This window comes from Paramormyrops kingsleyae, chromosome 20 (assembly GCF_048594095.1).
Source record: "Paramormyrops kingsleyae isolate MSU_618 chromosome 20, PKINGS_0.4, whole genome shotgun sequence".
NCBI lineage: Eukaryota > Metazoa > Chordata > Actinopteri > Osteoglossiformes > Mormyridae > Paramormyrops > Paramormyrops kingsleyae.
In genome coordinates this window covers 16,198,232-16,216,825 of record NC_132816.1, presented here as the reverse complement: position 1 = coordinate 16,216,825, position 18,594 = coordinate 16,198,232, and the positions used below count along the sequence as shown (strand labels likewise).

Below are 18,594 nucleotides of genomic sequence, written 5' to 3'. Positions count from 1 at the left end.
CAGACCTGTGGTCCACCGGAAGACTGCCTCGCCGATGACAGACACCTTAATCACCACAGCCCTCGCGCTGGGAACACACCGCGGCAATCGCATTCTAACTGTCGGCCCGGTCTCGTCTGCGGGCTCCAGCGATGAGCGGTGCGCAGCCTAAGAGCGGCGCTGTCCATTACGTTTTCGAAAAGCAGATTAAAAATTTATTAGACGAATTAATAAGCCATAAATGCGTAATATAGCGGCTAATTACAGCTCAACATCAATTGGTCTTTCACATGCAAAATGTCTTGTTAGAAAGTTAGAAATAATAACACTCAGACAGAGAGGGCAGAGGGCGGAACTCGTGCTCGGTTCTAAATTAATAGAACACATCAGTAATATTTACAGTATGTTCTAGGGGACCCCCACCGGAACATCAGACCATTTGGTTGCCTGGGTGAAACAGTGATGCTTCAGACGATACTATTAGATGTTTTTGTTTGTTGGCACAGCCATCAAAGGAACATTTCTACTCATTATGGCATACTTGGTAATTAACAGAGCCTGGCACGATTACAGAGATGGAGCAATACATATCGCCGACCCAGGGTCCAACAGCGCTCAAAGGTCCAACAGCGACCACACGTCCCAGGCTGGTGTTGATGCCTGTCTGGTCTTCACTCTTAACTGAGCTGCCGGAACGGAGGAGGGTGTAATTCTCTGAGTGTTCGTTTCAGGTTTTCTGTTTATTTCGACTGAAATGGATTTTAAGGCCCCTTTGGTGAGAGGACTTTGGAGCAGTTTTGTTCAGTGTTCCTCTCCAGAGATCCCTGTCTTCATTAAGTTGGTGCCATACTGAATCAATCAGCTTGGTTTACCGTCCTGATGGAGCCCAGCCTATGGTAACATTTCAGAGAGACGGGACAGTGCAGTTAAAGGGATCATCTCAACCTGAATGCGCTATGGCGTTTAAAAAAGCCCCATCCCTTTAAAAATAACGTTAGCTAGAGAAACAAGCCGTTCTGCTACCTGTGAAGATCTCATTGACAGCAATAAGACAGGAATCTATGGTTTGTGCTGTTTAAAACTTAGCCTCCTAAAGAGAGGAAACCGTTTATGATTTGTGCGTTTTATCTGCCAGCTTGTCTTTTTCCCTCGAGTTTCATTTTCTGTGCTTGATAAAGGCTGCAGTTCTCATTTGATGTGGGAGAAACAACTACGTCTGCACTACTGGGCCAGGTTCGACTGTCCCACTGCCATCGCAGACACACTGCGTGTGCGCAGACGGACGTGCGCGCAGACTACAGCGGCAGCCACACACACACAATGCACCTGCATTCAGAAACTCTCTATTGTATCCATGAAAAATGCATTAAGGTTCTGTAATTACACAGAAGCGTGATTCATAAATTATTTAATAAAAATGCACTTGTCATTACAAAGCCTGAGTCAGATGCAATGTTACATTTTCGTGGCAAGCTTTGTATCCTCTTGTGACCAAAACGCGTGCCATATTTTTGTATGTACGCTGTGGCGCAAACAGTGTAAAGAAAATTACAATAAAAGACAGAATTCTTTGTAGCTCCATACAATGAGCTTGTAGGTCTGTTATGAGAAAAGTTCCTGGAGAGTATACACTGCCCCCATGTGGAAGGGCAGAACCTTCATCGTCAAAAAGCAGTAGCGGTCATGCTTGCTGGAACATCCCACACCTGCTCCTGCAGACGTGTGTCCGGCGGGTGGGTTCTGCAGGTGAGACCTGGATCAGGTGGAGTGACGTGCTTGAGAGGGCTGGTCCACGGTATCTGTTCGGAGTTACATTATGGATTTCCGCGGTAGCTCTCCACCTGGGATCTTTTACATCCCCGTCGAGCTCTCCGTTCAGAGGATCTCACCATTCACAGATCTTGGTTTTTGTAAGGGAAGTCAGAATCAAAGAGGTTTTTTAAAAAAAAAGAAGCTGCGATTCTGTGCTTTCTGCCCAAAAACGGGACACGGACAGGGAACGCCCACCTGGAGGTATGAATTAAAAGCATCTGGGCCGTCCCTGGCCGCTGCGCGTGACCTTCGGATTGGGCCGGAGCGGGGCGGGGCTGCTGCTGCTGCTTGGGAGCTTCTGCGTCACGTCACAGGGGTGCGTTATTTTAACACACCTGCAGTGTCCCACATAGCAAAGTGGGAGCAGAGTAAATGTCAGCCAAGGTTAGGAGAATGAGACCAGACTTACACGCAACGGCCGAGTGTCGCTGCTGCTCTGCCGAGACACGATCATTTACCTTCCATGTGCTGCGGAAGAGCAGCTCATACACTCATTTATATTACATCTCTGAAGTATTTATTCGAATTAGAACTAGATTTGGAATGAATGCTATTGATCCCAGAGGGAAATTCAACCGCATTCTGGAGTGCACAGACAGATATGCATTCAGTGTAAAACGGACACACATTAAAAGGAACATGAGGACATGAATATAATCCTGAGGAACAGGATAAAATGAAGTCAGCAAAAGTAATGTTCCATTAATGAAAGCCAGTAACACTGGACAATATTTATGCCTTATATTATTTAACATTATGCAGTTTACATAGTGGCCTCTTACTAGATGAGTGGGATGGATGGATGGATGTTCCCAGTAATCTCACCATCACATTTTATAAACCCAGTTCAGGAAAGCCAGCTAACTGAGCTGTGGGTTGACCTCCCTGGTCTTTCCAATAGCGAGTGGATGAATGAATGGATGGATGGATAGATGGATGGATGGATGGACAGACAATATAATGGACCCTGGCGATGTATGTTCCTGAAGGAATGTTCAACTCCTTCTTTGGGACTCTGGCTTCAGGACTGTGCAGAAGCTGGTCTTCATCCTTGGGATTTTGTTCAAATCGGGAAATCCACATGTAGAATATTACTTTGGATATTTCAGAGAGAGAAGTCTTGAAGGATAGATTATATTAGATAAACAATATATTTGTTTCAGTCGCTTTCCAGCTTACATGGATTTCAGAATAAAGCTGAATGGACGAAATACTTGAGATCCAGTTGCGTATGTTACCAAAGACCGACTTTGCTGTTGGAAGGTGTAGGAACACTGGGGAGTCTGTTACCAACCATTAAGCAATTAAACGCATTAACGCCTGCAATTATAATGATAAACAATTAAAGCAGAGCCGACCGTAACGGCTTTCTTTAGTTATTAGGGAAAATGCTCTCCTTACCTGGTGATTGGGTGCATTTCTCTGGATTTGAGTGTGTTTGGAGGCCAGCTCTGCATTAATTAGCATCTCACATCAGCACTTGTGGCCCCATCCGTGATGTTGACTTGGGTGATGTTGCTCCACGCTGCCCCCTACGGGACGAGCGGCTGGAAGATTCATTGCTGTTTGTTTGACTTGTCTGTCTCTGTTTGTTCTGTTTCTCATGCCCACAGAAATTCATGATGAAGGTAAGTTTCACATTTCTGTTGCGCTACTCGCTTGTAATCTGTCTGACACTTGCTCTCTCTAACCCCTCACTCCCTCTCTCCCCGTCTGATTTGGTTGCCTGGGTGTCACAAACAGTATTTGCCCAAATCACAGCTATTGGTGACTGACAGCCGGGATCGACGGCCCGGTAAATTGGATGGGGCACTGTGTGCTTTGCAGACCAACCTGAGAGTTGGGAGATGCTCTCCTTGTGGACATTTAATTATAGCAGGCCCTGTGTGTTTATAAGCAGCAGTAAACTGGGCGGTGACAGCATCAGCCAATCATCGAGCAGTGAGCGGGGTCTTGTGGTTTGTGATGCCGGCTGTGGTGTTGTGTGGTGTTTTTCAGCACAATGTGCAATATGTTGTTGTAAGATTGTGTGTGTGTATGTGTGTGGGGGGGGGGGGGGTAGATGTCAGGTGACAAGCCCCCTTCATTCACCTGTGCCTAATTATCAATGACACATAACTGCTGTATCTTCCGGCCCTCACACCAGACCATGTGACCTTCCCCGCAGACTCGATGGCTTCCTGCTTTCGCTACCAATGGCCCTTTTGCTGACCCCAAAACGGCTCCTTTGTGTTAATTCCTCTCACCCAGTTAAAGTCCCCGTTCCCTCCTCCCATCCTGATGATTTTGCAAGCATTCCAACAAAAGTGAGCCCTACAGTACAGTAATTCGGTAACGACTTTGTTTAAGGTCTGCTTCTTAACTATTAATAAACTGTTGACAATTATTTGATAATATATCATAAAATAAAAATATTCACCTATAATCAAGTTTAGAAATGTCGTACGAAGAAATCTCACTCCTTTATTAAGTATTTACTCCTTTTAAAGTCTTTCCTAAAATAGGTTATAAATGCAGAATTATAAATGATTTCTGATCATGTTTACTAGCCCATTGTTTTAAATTTGCAAGTGATTTACAAGCTGTTTTGTAAGTACTAGGAGCAAAACTTGATTATAATACATTTCCAGATATGATCTGACTTGTGAATGATTCTTTCTGTCTCTGTAATATATTATCAGATCATTAGTATCGGTTTATTAATAGCTAAGGAGCACGCCTTAACGTTAAATAATCCCAGTAATATCACCATCATGTTCTATGAACCCAGTCCAGGAAAGCCAGCTAAGTGAAACGTGAGTTGACCACCCTGGTCTTTTAAACAGCATCCTTCTTCACATTGGTTCTAACCATTGGAGTTCCAGTTGAGCTCCCGGTGCTGACACTGGATCCCGGGAAGGAACTGGGAGGGAGCAAAAACGTGGGTCGCCAGGGATCAGATTGGGAAATACTGCCGTATCGCCTCCAAAGCTACGTTTTATAGATGACTCATCTGATATCTCCCCTCTCTGGTTTCAACAGATCAGAGCAGTAGCAAGATTTCCAGAGCGAGTCGTTTTTGTTCAATTCCTTATGAACCTGTTTTGGTTTTGCTGAATGACTCGATTCGGGCAAATTCTTCTCCTCTTCCACTACCGCGACTCATAAGGGGAGAACGGAAGACGTAACATGGCTTTCTTGTTGAGTTACGTCTGCGATTAGTACAGACTGCGCAGAAGAATGCGGTACCTGACCATTGTAAATTAAAGGGGAAGCAGGGCCGTAAATGAACATGCCCAGACACCTGTCTAATAGATGTTAGTTTAGCAGTAATTTGGTGAAGCCGCTGGGCTGCTGCCTGTGGACAAGGTGAAATCGACTGCAGCTACCCCGGAGGGTGCGAGGCCATTGGTTTTTTATAGCCTGGGCCAGAGAGAGGGACCAGGCCATCTGAAACAGCCTGGTTTGCTGAATTGGCTGAACAAGGTCGAGAGCGTGGTTGCGTTTTTATTTTTAAGCTTTACAAAAAATTAAAGAGTGTGAGGACAGTCTAAAAATATGAATTTAGCTTATCAAAAAAAAAAAGGTCCACTCGTCACCGGCTGGCTCTGTACATCGAGAATGAGGCAGAGCTGACTTCCTGTTTACACAAGTGGCCTCTGAGATGGACAGAGTTGACTTCCTGTTTATGCGTGCAGTCTCTGAGATGGACAGAGCTGACTTCCTGTTTACACAAGTGGCCTCTGAGATGGACAGAGCTGACTTCCTGTTTACGCAAGTGGCCTCTGAGATGACTACAAAAGTTGCTCCGGCATGTGACGTTAGCTATGGGTGAGATTCTTGAGCCTATTCCGGAGTCACGGCAAAGTTTTGACCTTGAAATGATTTGACTCCTAAAGCCCTATTATTCAAATCACGGTCCTCGAGGTCTGAGCACTGCTGGTTTTCCAGCCTTCCTTTACCTGTCAGTCAGGTATGAAGCCTCTGACCAATCAGAATCAGTAATTATTAAACTAACTACCTGGGAGAACTGAAAACAAGGCCTGGATCTGGAATCGAGGTCCAGATTTGAAGAACCCCGTCCTAAAGGAATCTTATTAAGGACAATTTTTACTGATACTGATATTTATTTTATGCAAAAATGATAATATAGTCTATTAAATTATGACAGTAAGTTTCCAGTGTTTTTTGAAGTACATCTAGCTTGCTGTTTCTGCTCAGAACCACACTCTCTCCTACATAGTGCAGAATAGTTTTTTTTTTTCCTATAAATCTTTCACCTATAAATTTTTCCATCTTATCCCCTATGATCGTAAATTCACTGCTGTTGGGTCGCTCCCATGTCTCACTGGGGCTGTTTCCAAATCTCTGTCCTCCTGCAGTCTAGCCAGCAGCTGAACGAACCGGCAGCCCCAGATCTGAAGAGCCATTTAGTCGTATTGTAGCGTGACGGAGAAGTTCTCGGTCTGAAAATGGGCCGTGCATTTTGTGAGACTTGCTCTGGGCAGGAGCGTTCGACAGAACTGGGTGACAGAGAGATGGGAGGAAGACATGGGGGGGTTTATGTGTCTTTATGAGGGGAGACGGGTTTTAGCAAAGTGGGGGAGATCGAGGAGAGCAGCTGTTTTGGGGGACGCATCTGGGTGTAGTGTATGTTTTCAGGAAGTGAGGCGAAAGGGAACTCCGTCTTATATTGGTAATAAGGCACAGGTAACGTGAATGAATGTGCTTGTAACCAGACTTTACATCTCCCTGCAATACCCCCCCCCCACTTTACGAATTAACTAAAAAATCGCTACTCCAGGTTTATCTGCCTGCTCCAATTTTTTCCCAGACTGCCCAGGGAGGAGGACACCGCACCCTCCTATACGGCCACGCTGTGCTGCTTCGACACTCCTACAGCGGGATGGTGAGCACCCCCCCCCCCCCCCAGAATCCCGCCTGTGGACCTTCTGTGCCCTGTCTCTTTAAGTTAGGGCTGCCTGCTGACTGCCCGTCTGAATTGCAATATCAAGGTCCTCTATATTCAGCATTCACATTAGGCAGCGTATTTGACTTCTCCAGAGGTGGACAGTTCAAGTAAAAATCCAGATCAGATTTTTGTTTCAGCCATGCAATTGAATATACAGAGTCACAGTCACAGAGTACTCAACTGGTTGGTTGAAACATAATACTGGTCTGGATTTTTACTTTTTGGACATGAACTGTCCACCTCTGGAGAAGTCAAATACAGTGCCTAATGCGAATGAACTGTGCACTGGCTGGATCTCTCCAGGAGACGTTTGCTATGCTTAGGAGCACTGCATGACTCCTGTTTTGTAAATAATGAATTGTTTCTCCCCCTGCCCCATCTCCAGTACCTTTGCTGTTTGTCCACTTCGCGCTCTTCGACCGACAAACTGGCGTTCGATGTCGGCCTGCAGGAAGACACGACCGGTAAGAAGATTCCCTCACCGTTGCAATGACGTCGCCATGAACATAACGACACCTTCAGAAGGGCTGCGTCAGTGGGCGTACCGTGGACGTAAATCGTGCAGTGCTGTCGCACGTTCCCCGCATTTACGAAAGCGCCCGTCTTGAGCTCGTGTGTCATCATTGAGCTTCCGAAAACACTGAAACCCAACCCCACCTGGCGGTGCCCTGGGGTAAACCCGATGCCAGGGAGCCATGCCTCCCCTCGGGGCCTGGTCTCAGTGCCAGGTGGGAGGGCTGCCAGCGTAAGTGGGCATGCGGGACACTTGGTACCTTTGCTTCTGTACTGTTCAGCTACAGATGTTTGGTTCTTGTTAAATAGCGCCCTCCTAGGGAAGAAAAAGCATAGACATCAGTACTGAGGTGAGAACAGAGGCTTTGAGCCCTTTGTTTAACCCACCTGGAGCACATAACCCAACTAGGAGGAAGTAGGTTGTTTTTGATTGACAGCTCAGGATAATCCTTCCCGCCACGTGTCAGGGCTGCTCATCATTCTGCACTGGCTGATATCTAACCCAGTCCCTTGCCCCCCAACCTGCTGCCCCATGCATGTGTAGGAGAGGCATGCTGGTGGACCATCCACCCCGCCTCCAAGCAGAGGTCAGAGGGCGAGAAGGTGCGAGTGGGAGACGACCTGATCCTGGTCAGCGTCTCGTCTGAACGGTACCTGGTGAGTGTGGGCTTTGAGGGAGGAGGATGGGAGGGGGGGTGATGAGGAAATAGCTCAAACATCAGCTGCAGCCCTATTGGCTATCTCCCAGTTATGAAGATAGGCACCGCCCCCTAGTGTTAGGTGAGCAGCATAAAGTCATGCACAAAAGGGGGAGGGGCTCACAGGAATATAATACGGGGGCGCTGTGCTTGTGACCGGAAGGTCACCGGTTCAAATCCCCTGGTTAGCAGAGTGATATCATCCTTGGGCCCTTGAGCGAAGTCCTTAACCCCTTAACCCCCAGTTTCTCCAGTGATTTTCTCACTCTGCTTTCTCAGAAAATGGATAAAAGCATCTGCTAAGTAAATAAAATGTTAAATATATCGGTATAGCAACACTGCACTTGATAGGAACTGTTTGAGTGTAATCGGAACTGTGGAACAGGGAGACGGTAATGGGCGTGAGCTTGTAGACAATCACACCCGAATGGCGTATTGAGTGTGAGATCGCAGTCTAGAGACTCATTTGCTGCTCTGCATGGTAAAGACTGATGGCTGCTTCCTTCATCTCTTTGCACATTCATGACACGTGCTCTCTCCCCCCCCCCCATCCATCAGCACTTGTCCTACGGCAACGGGAGTCTGCATGTGGACGCCGCCTTCCAGCAGACCCTTTGGAGTGTGGCGCCCATCTGCTCCGGGAGTGAAGTCGCTCAGGGTACGGGCTGAGCGTCTGCGAAAGGGGGCGGAGCCAGGGTGGAGAGGGCGGGAGGTCTGGCCCGGGAGGTCTGGCCCGCGCCAACATGAAAAGCTCAGGATGATGTCGGCTGAGGGAAAGGATGCTTCGGCCAAGCCTGTTGGTGAAGGAATGAGGGAGGGAAGGAAAAAATGCATGAAGAAAGGAGGGAGGGAAGGAGGGAAGGAAAATAATGCATGAAGGAAGGAGGGAAGAAAAGAGAAGAAATTAAGGATAGAAGGAATGAAGGAGGGAAGGATAAAAGGCAAGAAGGAAGGAGGGGAAGAATGAAGAGGCAGGAAGGAATAAAGGAAGAAAAGATGGAGGGAAGGAATAAAGAAGGGAAGGATAAAATGCATGAAGGAAGGAAGGAATTAAGGGAGGGAGGAAGGAATAAAGGAAGGATTATGGAAGGAGGGAATGATAAAATGCATGAAGGAGGGGGGGAAGAAAAAGATGAAAGGCATGAAGAAAGGAGGGAAAGAAGAAATGAAAAGGGAAGAAATAAAGAAATAAAGGGAAAAAGGGAAGAAATTAAATGAAGGAAGGAATAAAGGAGGGAAGGATAAAAGGTTACTTAATTGTCATCAGCAGCTTCATATGTGTACAAAGAGTGATGAAACAACGTTTCTCCATGGCCCCGGTGCAACATATAGTAACATATATATAGTACAATTAACATCACAGTAATAGGGCATGCAAGGTGCAAACCGGCAGTAAGTAAATAGTGCAGAGATTTTACAGTCGCGAGGAGGTAATTTGTGCAGTTGCACATAGCAGTTAGCAGGATTTACCCCAACATAAGACATCACAAAGGAGGGAAGGCATGAAAGAAAGGAAGGAATTAAGGGAGGAAGGAAAGAATAAAGGAAGGAAATACAGAAGGAAGGAAGGAATAAAGGAGGGAGAGATAAAAGGCATGAAGAAAAGAAGGAAAGAATTACGGGAGGATGGAAGGAATGAAGGAAGGTGGGAAGAAAGTAAAATGAAAGGGAAAAAGGAAGCAGAAAAGGAATGAAGGAAGAATGGAAGTGAAAGATAAACCTCAATGGTCCTTTACACCACACACTGTGTGTCTTTTATACCTCATCTTCTTGGGCTGGGAATTGAATTTAAAGACTCATTAAACTGTTCAGGAACCAATAAGTGTAATGCCAAGCACAGCAGATTGGATAAGGCTGCATAATTGCAGTACGGAACCATAACAAGGTTAGGAAACTGTACTGTGTTGTTATGTTACATGAGACTATGAGGCTGAGGGCCTGTCATTTTGCATTGTTACCAGAGGAATGCGTAAAAACAGCATTTATATTACAAGAACAAATAATTCAACATTATCATCATCTGTTCATTTATCTTCAGTACAGGGCAGTGTTCGTGGATGAAGTATTCCTGTTATTATTAGTGTACTCCGCGCATGAGGAGTGCATATGGGTTTAGGGTCGGTCCACCTCCGCAGACACGTATCTCATTAGCACGATAGCAGATCTTTTTAAACTTTGCAGGCACATTGTAGCGGTGAAGATCTGGAACTAATCAAAATTTAAGACAATGAATCACACTAATATTTAAGCAGCGGCGCATTGAGGTGGCACATGAAACACTGATCTGGTGAAGAGTATCACACTTAGACGAGTCACTCAGAGTTAGGCTTTTAATAAAGATGTTGGGGGGGGGGGATTAGATTGTGGGGGTTGGGGGTTGTGGGAGATTAGGGATTAGGGAGGGGTGGGGGTGATAGGGGTGTCTGGGAAATACATTAGTCCCCCAGTGACCAGGGGTGAATTACACACAGTAAGACATTACCAGCATTAAATTCAGTAATAATAAAGTACATTTTACGTTAGTACACAATACTGTACAGTGCTATTCTCCTTCTCTCAAATGAAAGGGATTGTGACATTTTAGCCTAATTCTCAAGAGATAATAGAGCCATGAATAAATATCTTGCATCAGGGGATGACGGAGCAGTGAGAATCATGCTTTTTTATACATTTTTATAACTCAGACGCTGCAGTAATGTGGCAATGAGTGTGATCAGTGAGAACAGTAGAGGCAGACTGGATGAGAGGTCTGAAGGGAAACGCCGGGGACAGAGGGAGATGACCGGGTGGCAGATTTCACGGTGCTATAACTTGTACTCACTTGGCTTGCAGTTTGAAACTTATGAACTGTTTATTTCTGGAATTTTCCTATTTCTTTCTGGAGATCAGTGAAACCGTGGTTACTGAAATTGCAGAAACAGGGGACCCACTGTACATTGTTATCGTTCCGACGGCATCTAGTTATTATTGTTGCTGTTCTCTTGTTGTTAGTGCTGTTATTCCTCCTCGCAGGATCGAGCCCTGATTGTGGATCTGGCTAACAGACGTCCTTGTCCTTTTTCCCCACAGGCTACCTGATCGGTGGTGACGTGCTAAGACTGCTGCACGGCCACATGGACGAGTGCCTGACAGTCCCATCTGGGGAGCACGGAGAGGAGCAGCGCAGGTGAGCAGGCAGTGTGGTCTCCCATTGGCTGGCAGCCTTGGAGGTCCCGCCTTGTTAGCACCATCTTCTGCTTGATTGGCCGCAGTTGTTCCTGGTTCCGTTGAGGGGGAGGGGGGGGGGGGTTAGTGACAGGCTGACAAAGCACAATGCTGTAGAGCTTGAGTGTCACTGGTAGACAATGTCTTAAAGGAAACAAACAAAACTTCTATTTTTGGTTTGTCCGTAAATGGGAGATACATATGCAGAGTACAGAGATTGATCTTTTAGAGATGTGGGAAAACGTGCACAAAGGATGTGGAACAAAGGATGTGTTTCATTTATATTGACTAATAGAAAAATGACAGTATTAAGAGGAGGGAAATGGTGGCTCACATTGCAAACAAGCGCACAGCGTTGCTTTTTTGGCACAGGATATGTCTTAGCAATCGAGAAGATAACTTAGCAAAGAAATCATTAAAGGAGTCGGGTTAAAGCAAGACTCTATGAGCCTGACCAGGATAAGCTGTTGGAAGATGGATGGATGGATGGATGGATTGTAAATTACGTTGCAAGATCACCCTCAAATCCATGATGAACGACAACAAGATTCACTTCCTCTTCCTGTCACATGATGATACATTGCACCGTCTTTGAAGACAAACAGGTTTTGAGGCCACATCATAAGCACTCTGTCACAGTGATGTCTGGCTGAGCTTTCTTTGACTCTCCGTGATTTGCCAGGAAGTTGTGCTTGTCAGTTACCTGACCTTGGTTTGCTACAGGCCATTATTGTTTCTGAACGCTAATCTGCATGTGACGAGGGATTACTGATTAGTTCTGATTGGTCCTCTGAGATCTGTTTGAGTTTAGCGTGTTTTAGAGTTTTTCTTGGTGTCTGAGTAACCGGAACGAATTCCGTATGCCCCAGTCCGAATAGACTCGACCCCAACCTGCTTGTTTGGCTCTCTCTTCATCCCCTCCCCCCCAAAAGGCCACCTTTCTTTGCCGCCCGCCGTCTGTCCCATAGCTACCCGGCCTCGTTACCTCACAAAGGACACCGTTTCCTTGAATACTGGTCCCATTACTGAGCCATGTGGCTCGATTCACTGCCAACACTTTGGACTGTTCCGGTCTGCCTCACACTGACGTGGTGACCTTAGAGACGCCGGCGTTAAAAATGTTCTATTTTTCACAAGGAAAAGAAGGTGTTTCTCACGCAGAGCGTAATTCGCGACACCTCTAGGCCTGGTTGGCTCCGAGTTACTTTAAAGCTGATCTTTGAATGTGGGAGTGTTTTTAAAGCACAACTGTTTCATCTGGTCTTTTGAGAACTGCGTGTTCTATGTATTTGGGACAGCATATTTTGAAAGGTTATTTACACCGTAAAAGCGTGACGTGAATTGCCGCCCCATCCAGGGTACCCCCTGTCACATGACCTGTGTTTCCCGAGAGGCTGCCGGCTCACCGTCACCCGGTACTGAATAAGTGTTATGGATCACAGATGGGTCTTATAATAGTGATGCTTCATTCATCTTCATGGGGAAATTCTCTTTTTGTGTTACACTTGCTTGCAAAAAGCTTTTATACAAAACGACATACAATTGAGCAATTGAGGGTTAAGGGCCTCGCAAAAGGGCCCAGAGGAGAAATCACTTAGTCCTGGGATTTGAACCAGCAACCATCCGGTACAGGTATTAGCCCACAGAACCACTCACCGCTACCCCGGGCCTCCTTTGTAACAGTGAGTAAATAATTGCATAATGAAGTAATTTATTTGACCATAGTGTAGAATAAGGAGATATAAAAATCTTCTTTTTTAACATTAGCAAATGTGACTTAGAGCTCATAATTCAGCTTGGTGAATGTGCTGCCTGGTTTAGCATCTCTGGCTTCCTTGAGCTGTGGCCCTGCGATTTGCTGTTAGAGAGGATATAACAGCCATTACGGTTACATTACCACCATATACCAATAAATATACACAAATACGCACCACCAGTGTTTTACTGCTGCCGACTGCTGCTTGGATCCGGCCAGATGGCTGTCACAGCATCACGCTTAAAAGGTTTCTTTTCTTTTTTTTTATTTAATGAAAGCACATCTTTGAAATCTTTTCTCTGAAAAGAGAAGCAGAGATCTGGCTTGCTTTTAACTCTCTGACCTCCGTGGCATTGGCAGTTCTATTATGCAAGAGCTGATGTCACAACCTGTGTGTGTGTGTGTGTGTGTGTGTGTGTTATATTGAGGGGACCGTAGTCTCCACAATGTGATAAAAACCTGTTATTTTGGCATTGTGTTGATGAGTGTGTGTGTGTGTGTATGTGTGTGTGTGTGTACGTGCGAGCGGGTATACCTTACCTTATGGGGACACAATGTCCCCACAACGTGATGAATACCCGTTTTTTTCCCTTATGGGGACCAGGAAAACTCAATTTAATAAAAATCTGTGACTGCAATGAAAAAACTAAAAATGCAAACACTTGTATTTTGCTTGGTTACTTATGGTTATGGTTAGGGCTGGGTAGGGGTTAAGGTTGTCATAGTTAGCGTTAGTTTTTTTCCCATAGAAATGAATGAGTGGTCCCCATAAAGATATGTGCGTGTGTGCGTGCATTTGTGTGTATGAATGCGTGTGTGTGTGCATGCGTGTGTGTGTGTGTATGTGCATGTGTGTGTGCGTGCGTATGTGTGTTTGTGTGCATGCGTTTGTGTGTGTGTGTGTGTGCGCATGCGTGTGTGTGTGTGTGTTCGTGCGTTTGCGTGTGTGTGTGTGTGTGCGTGCGTGAGCTTGTGTCCCCCCTGTTTGAGGATGTCTGTCAGGCTGAGGGAGAGAGCTGCCACTCACACATGTAGCCGATCCCTGAGGCAGCACAAAGCCCTCAGCGCTGGAGGTCACACAGGCCTGTCCTCTGCACATTCCTGTGACCAGGAAACATGACTCATCTCCACAGCAGCCGCCGAGGTGGGGAGGGGCAGTCGGGGGGTCTTGCTGCCCCCTGGGTCTGGCAGAGTTGGCCCGAACAGCGTTGCATCTTTGAACAAGTGGCAAATGGTAAACTAGCTTCCTACAGCCAGGATAGAGGAGATTCACACAGATCCTGCATAACCAAGCTATAATTCATATCTAACACTGGACAGAGTGCTGCTCAGGGGTTCGAGGTCTGTGCTTGCCTCTAGAAGGTCGTGGGTTCAAATCCTATGATTTGGATAGAGGCTGACCCTGTTCCCCGACCTGACAGCATACTTTTCCACAAACAGAAAGCATAACATTGGATCAATTTCCTCCAAAAAATAAAGGAACAAGTGTAGTGTTCTGTGTCATTTGTTTAATTGGGTTCTCTTTCTTTATTGCGGAAATAGAGAAAATTTCAAAGGGTCACAAAACTTTCTAGTATCGCTGGAAAATGATGAGACAAAATAATTGACAGAGGTGACGTTCTGAGATATTGTTGTGCTACAATTTTTGACAGAAAGGCAAGAAGCAGAGTACCTCCCTCCTGGATTATCTATTGTTCTTTATGAATAATACATTGTGCCTGTTCATCCTGGAGACCTGCAGTTCGGGGTCGTGTGGAGACCTCTGTCCACCTGGAAGTCGGACACCCTCACCACGTCTTCTCTGTCCTCCTGCAGGACGGTGCACTACGAAGGCGGGGCCGTGTCCATCCACGCGCGCTCTCTCTGGAGGCTGGAGACGCTGCGAGTCGCGTAAGTCGAACCCGTGTCGCGGGGAAGGGGGGCGGCAGTTAGGTAGCGAGCACCTTGGGCCGTGATCACACACCGGAGTGGCTCGGAGATCTCAGAGGTCACCGTTGAGGTCAGTCATACAACATGGAGGAATTTGTATACACTGATAATTTACGCTTTTAAAATTAGTTTCCCGTTTCGGAGACTCTCGCCTACGTTAATTTGCCTACCAGTGAGGATTCCCATTAAGCCCAGTATATAACATTTGGGCAAATAAAGAGAGACTTCAGAGTGTCTCTGCTTTGCATGAAGACATACTAGGCAGCGTTCTGTTTTGGAGCGGTTTATATCCGTGCTATTAAAAGTATTCAGCCTGACAGAGCCGGCAGTGTTTAATCACACTGACGTTTTGAGTTCAGCGCCAAACAAAAGCGGGATGCACAAACGGCAGCCACTGCTGAGACGAATAAATCAAGTAAATTGTTGGGGGGTCGGGCGTCAAAATTTGGAACTGCAACCCTTTCCGGGTTAGCGTCCCACGCTGTCGTTATTCACCTATTTGGCTTTGATTCAGCATGTTGATTGATGAAAGTCAGGGCGATTCCAAAAATTTGGAACATAATCGGATTAGTCTGGGTTGGGGCCCAATATGATATGCTTTCCTGGGGCCCAAAATCTCTAGCAGCACCCCTGCTTACAGCCAGCTTCCATCTCAACGATGTAGGAAACTTGCTGCACTTGGGCACCACGACCTGGTCCAGGAAGTAGGCTGAGGTGTCTCCTCCACCACATTCCAGGTGGAGCGGCAGCCATATCCGCTGGGGTCAGCCCTTCCGGCTGAGGCACGTCACCACGGGAAAATACCTCAGCCTGACGGACGACCGGGGCCTACTGCTCATGGAGAAGGAGAAGGCCGACGTCAAGTCCACGGCCTTCTGCTTTCGCTCCTCCAAGGTTTGCCCCACCCCCGTCCGATATTTGGCCCCTGTTGCAGTTGCCATAGCTGGTTCCCAGTGCTGGTCACATTCATACATCTGTTACCCCTCCCCCCCCACCCTCACCAAACAGCAGTGATTCACCAGTTAAACTACACATTTCTGCGGGACCTCGGATGTGCATCAACTTGCATCAACTTAGCGGTTCTGCTCGTAGCCGATTCTCAGACTCATGGTTTCCCATAAGAAGAGCTTAATGAGCTCTTTTTGGCCGCATTTCCTTCTCTCGAAATGTCTCCCCTCATTTTTGTGCTGGAGTGCCGTGCAATTGTCTGGTATGCAAGTACATACTTGTACGCTGTATAAAGTGAGACACATCGTAATCTCTCGTCGTGACAATGAAAATGCGTACTCATCTTATGTGTGAATTATGTTAACCATTATACCGCAGATGAAGCACGCATTTGCCATGTAAAAGTTAAAAAGTACTTGCGTAGAAGTTATAATCTACAACAGCTAATCTTTTCTGTACATGTCTTAACTTCCGCTATCTTAAGGCTCCTAGAAAGAGAGAAACATTCACTTAAGAAACATGTCATGCTAAAAGTACACAAATTAATGAGTACATAGATACCAGATTACATCCAACAAGCGTTTCCAGCACCCATGTCCCTGTCATGGGCCGCAGATACAGACCTATCTGTCCCTGTCAGTCCGAGGGTGGCGGCTAAGCCGAATCACGCCACTTCCTGTCAATCGAGCTGCCCCCTTTTCCCAAACCCCCCCACAGGAGAAGCTGGACTTCGGGGCCAGGAAAGAGGTGGACGGCATGGGTGTCCCCGACATCAAGTACGGCGACTCCGTGTGCTACGTTCAGCACGTGGACACCTGCCTGTGGCTGACCTACCAGGCCGTCGACGCCAAATGCGCCAGAATGGGCGGCGTGCAGCGCAAGGTAGCCGAAGCCCGCCATTGTACGAAGTGCAGATGATGTAATGAAGTGCTGCTGCAATGGGGCCGTGTTATAGCCTCATCCGAGGACCCCATTCGTCACTTTCCCGTGACATCATGGCACATTTAAATAGTGAAATGATCTGCAGACGGGCGAAAGAAACAGTCATTTTTGACATTGTCTTTTCTTAATGTCTTATTTCCGACAAGATGCCCTTGAGCTAGATCTAAGGAAGGGTGTGTTAGAAAGCCATAAAACTCTTGGTTAGCGGTGACATTTTGGTTGGCATGCAGCTGCTGGTGAGGTGTAGGTAGGTGGTGGTTGTGTTTGGTGAAGGGTGATGGTTAGAAGATGCTCTCTGGGCTCAGAGGTGTCACACATGGTGGTGGTTGACTTTTCTAGGCCATCATGCACCATGAGGGCCATATGGACGATGGACTGACCCTGTCGCGCTCACAGCACGAGGAGTCCCGCACTGCACGGGTCATCCGCAGCACCGTCTTCCTCTTCAATCGCTTCATCAGGTACCAATCCCACACTAAGCCCCATCTGGGCCGGCACTTTTCCAGCATCTCCTCCAGCCTCCAGAGACCCAGGAAGTCTCCGTCAGCCACGGTACCTTCTTCATTGCCTCTGTTCCAGGGGACTCGATGCCCTGAGTAAAAAGGGGAAGACCTCCACGCTAGACCTGCCAATCGAGTCGGTCAGCTTGAGCCTGCAGGATCTGATTGGCTACTTCCAGCCGCCCGACGAGCACCTGGAGCATGAGGATAAGCAGAACAGATTGCGGGCGCTGAAGAACAGACAGAATCTCTTCCAGGAAGAGGTAAATGTGCCCCCTTACTTGGCAAATGTTGGCCCAGGATATTTTTTCCACATCTGCTAAGCATGGAAGACATAATCGTAGCAGGACTATGGAGGACGGACTTTCGTAATACTTTTGTTGTAGACCATAGTTGATTAGACTGATAGACCAATTTTTCAGCAAATAACACCAAAACATTCAGTGTTACTGCCTTCAATATTTAGTGCACCAAGCTGTCTCCTTCCATTGTAAAAGCCCTTCCTCATCTCCATCGCTCAACGTAATTGACTGTGTTGCCAAACCTCGTTGCGAAAGAAGAACAGTTTCCACAATAGGTGACCTCTTTACTATACTTTGGAATCTTTGAATGTCAAAAGGTGGGAATGTAGAACTGAAAGAAGGTCTGCTCTCGAGAGCCCGTGTGCATCACTCTTCGCTGTCCCCAAATAAAGCCGTATCTGATTACATCTAAAATAAGCCAGGTGCTAAAAATGCCTGCATGAGAAAGTGGCTGCTGTATTCTGAAAGAATCATGTAAGCCTAGACAAGTAACTTTGAAGTCAAATGCTTCTAAAAATAAGTCTCTGTGCCTGTGATCAGAAGGTCGCCGGTTCAAATCCCCTTGGGGTTATTTTATCGTCGGGCTCTTGAGCAAGGCCCTTAATCCCTAGTTGACCCTGTTTTTCCAAGCGTACGTTGTTTTGGATAAAGGCATATGCTATATAACCGGAATACGTACAGTGCCTTCCACAGTTATTGGCACCCTTAGTAAATTATGGCAAAAAAATCTAACCTTTCTTAATATAGAAAATAGACTCGTAGAAAAACATTTTTCTCCAAACACACATGCAAGAGTTATTGGCTGCATTAAATATACCCTCCTTTTGCCATGACAACAAAACTGAATCTTCTCTTGCAATGCTGGATGAGGTGGGATCTGAGACCTTGATTCCCTGGTCAGAGAGCCCTTCTTGTGTGCATTTGGAGGTCCGATTTGGGACAAAGTCCTGCTCGGAGATACAGCCTCTGGCTTCCTCATTCTTAACCTCCTAGTAGAAGCAACCAGATTTTCGTCTAAAATTTAATATTTGATAGAGTCCATGATACCGTGATTATCAAG

At 46.5% G+C, this 18,594-nt stretch overlaps 1 protein-coding gene across 8 annotated transcripts in view; it reads left to right on the top strand.

Annotated features, from left to right (window-relative positions):
• Positions 1-18,594, top strand: part of ryr2a (ryanodine receptor 2a (cardiac)) — a 149,559-nt gene that overhangs the window by 53,061 nt on the left and 77,904 nt on the right. For all 8 annotated transcript variants that reach the window (XM_072703266.1, XM_072703261.1, XM_072703265.1 and 5 more), the window contains exons 4-14: positions 3,405-3,419; positions 6,605-6,679; positions 7,128-7,206; positions 7,800-7,912; positions 8,512-8,611; positions 11,023-11,119; positions 14,729-14,803; positions 15,580-15,736; positions 16,508-16,672; positions 17,072-17,193; positions 17,312-17,495. In XM_072703266.1, the coding sequence (XP_072559367.1) occupies positions 3,405-3,419; positions 6,605-6,679; positions 7,128-7,206; positions 7,800-7,912; positions 8,512-8,611; positions 11,023-11,119; positions 14,729-14,803; positions 15,580-15,736; positions 16,508-16,672; positions 17,072-17,193; positions 17,312-17,495 (1,182 nt within the window). The remainder of the gene's footprint in view (positions 1-3,404; positions 3,420-6,604; positions 6,680-7,127; positions 7,207-7,799; positions 7,913-8,511; positions 8,612-11,022; positions 11,120-14,728; positions 14,804-15,579; positions 15,737-16,507; positions 16,673-17,071; positions 17,194-17,311; positions 17,496-18,594) is intronic.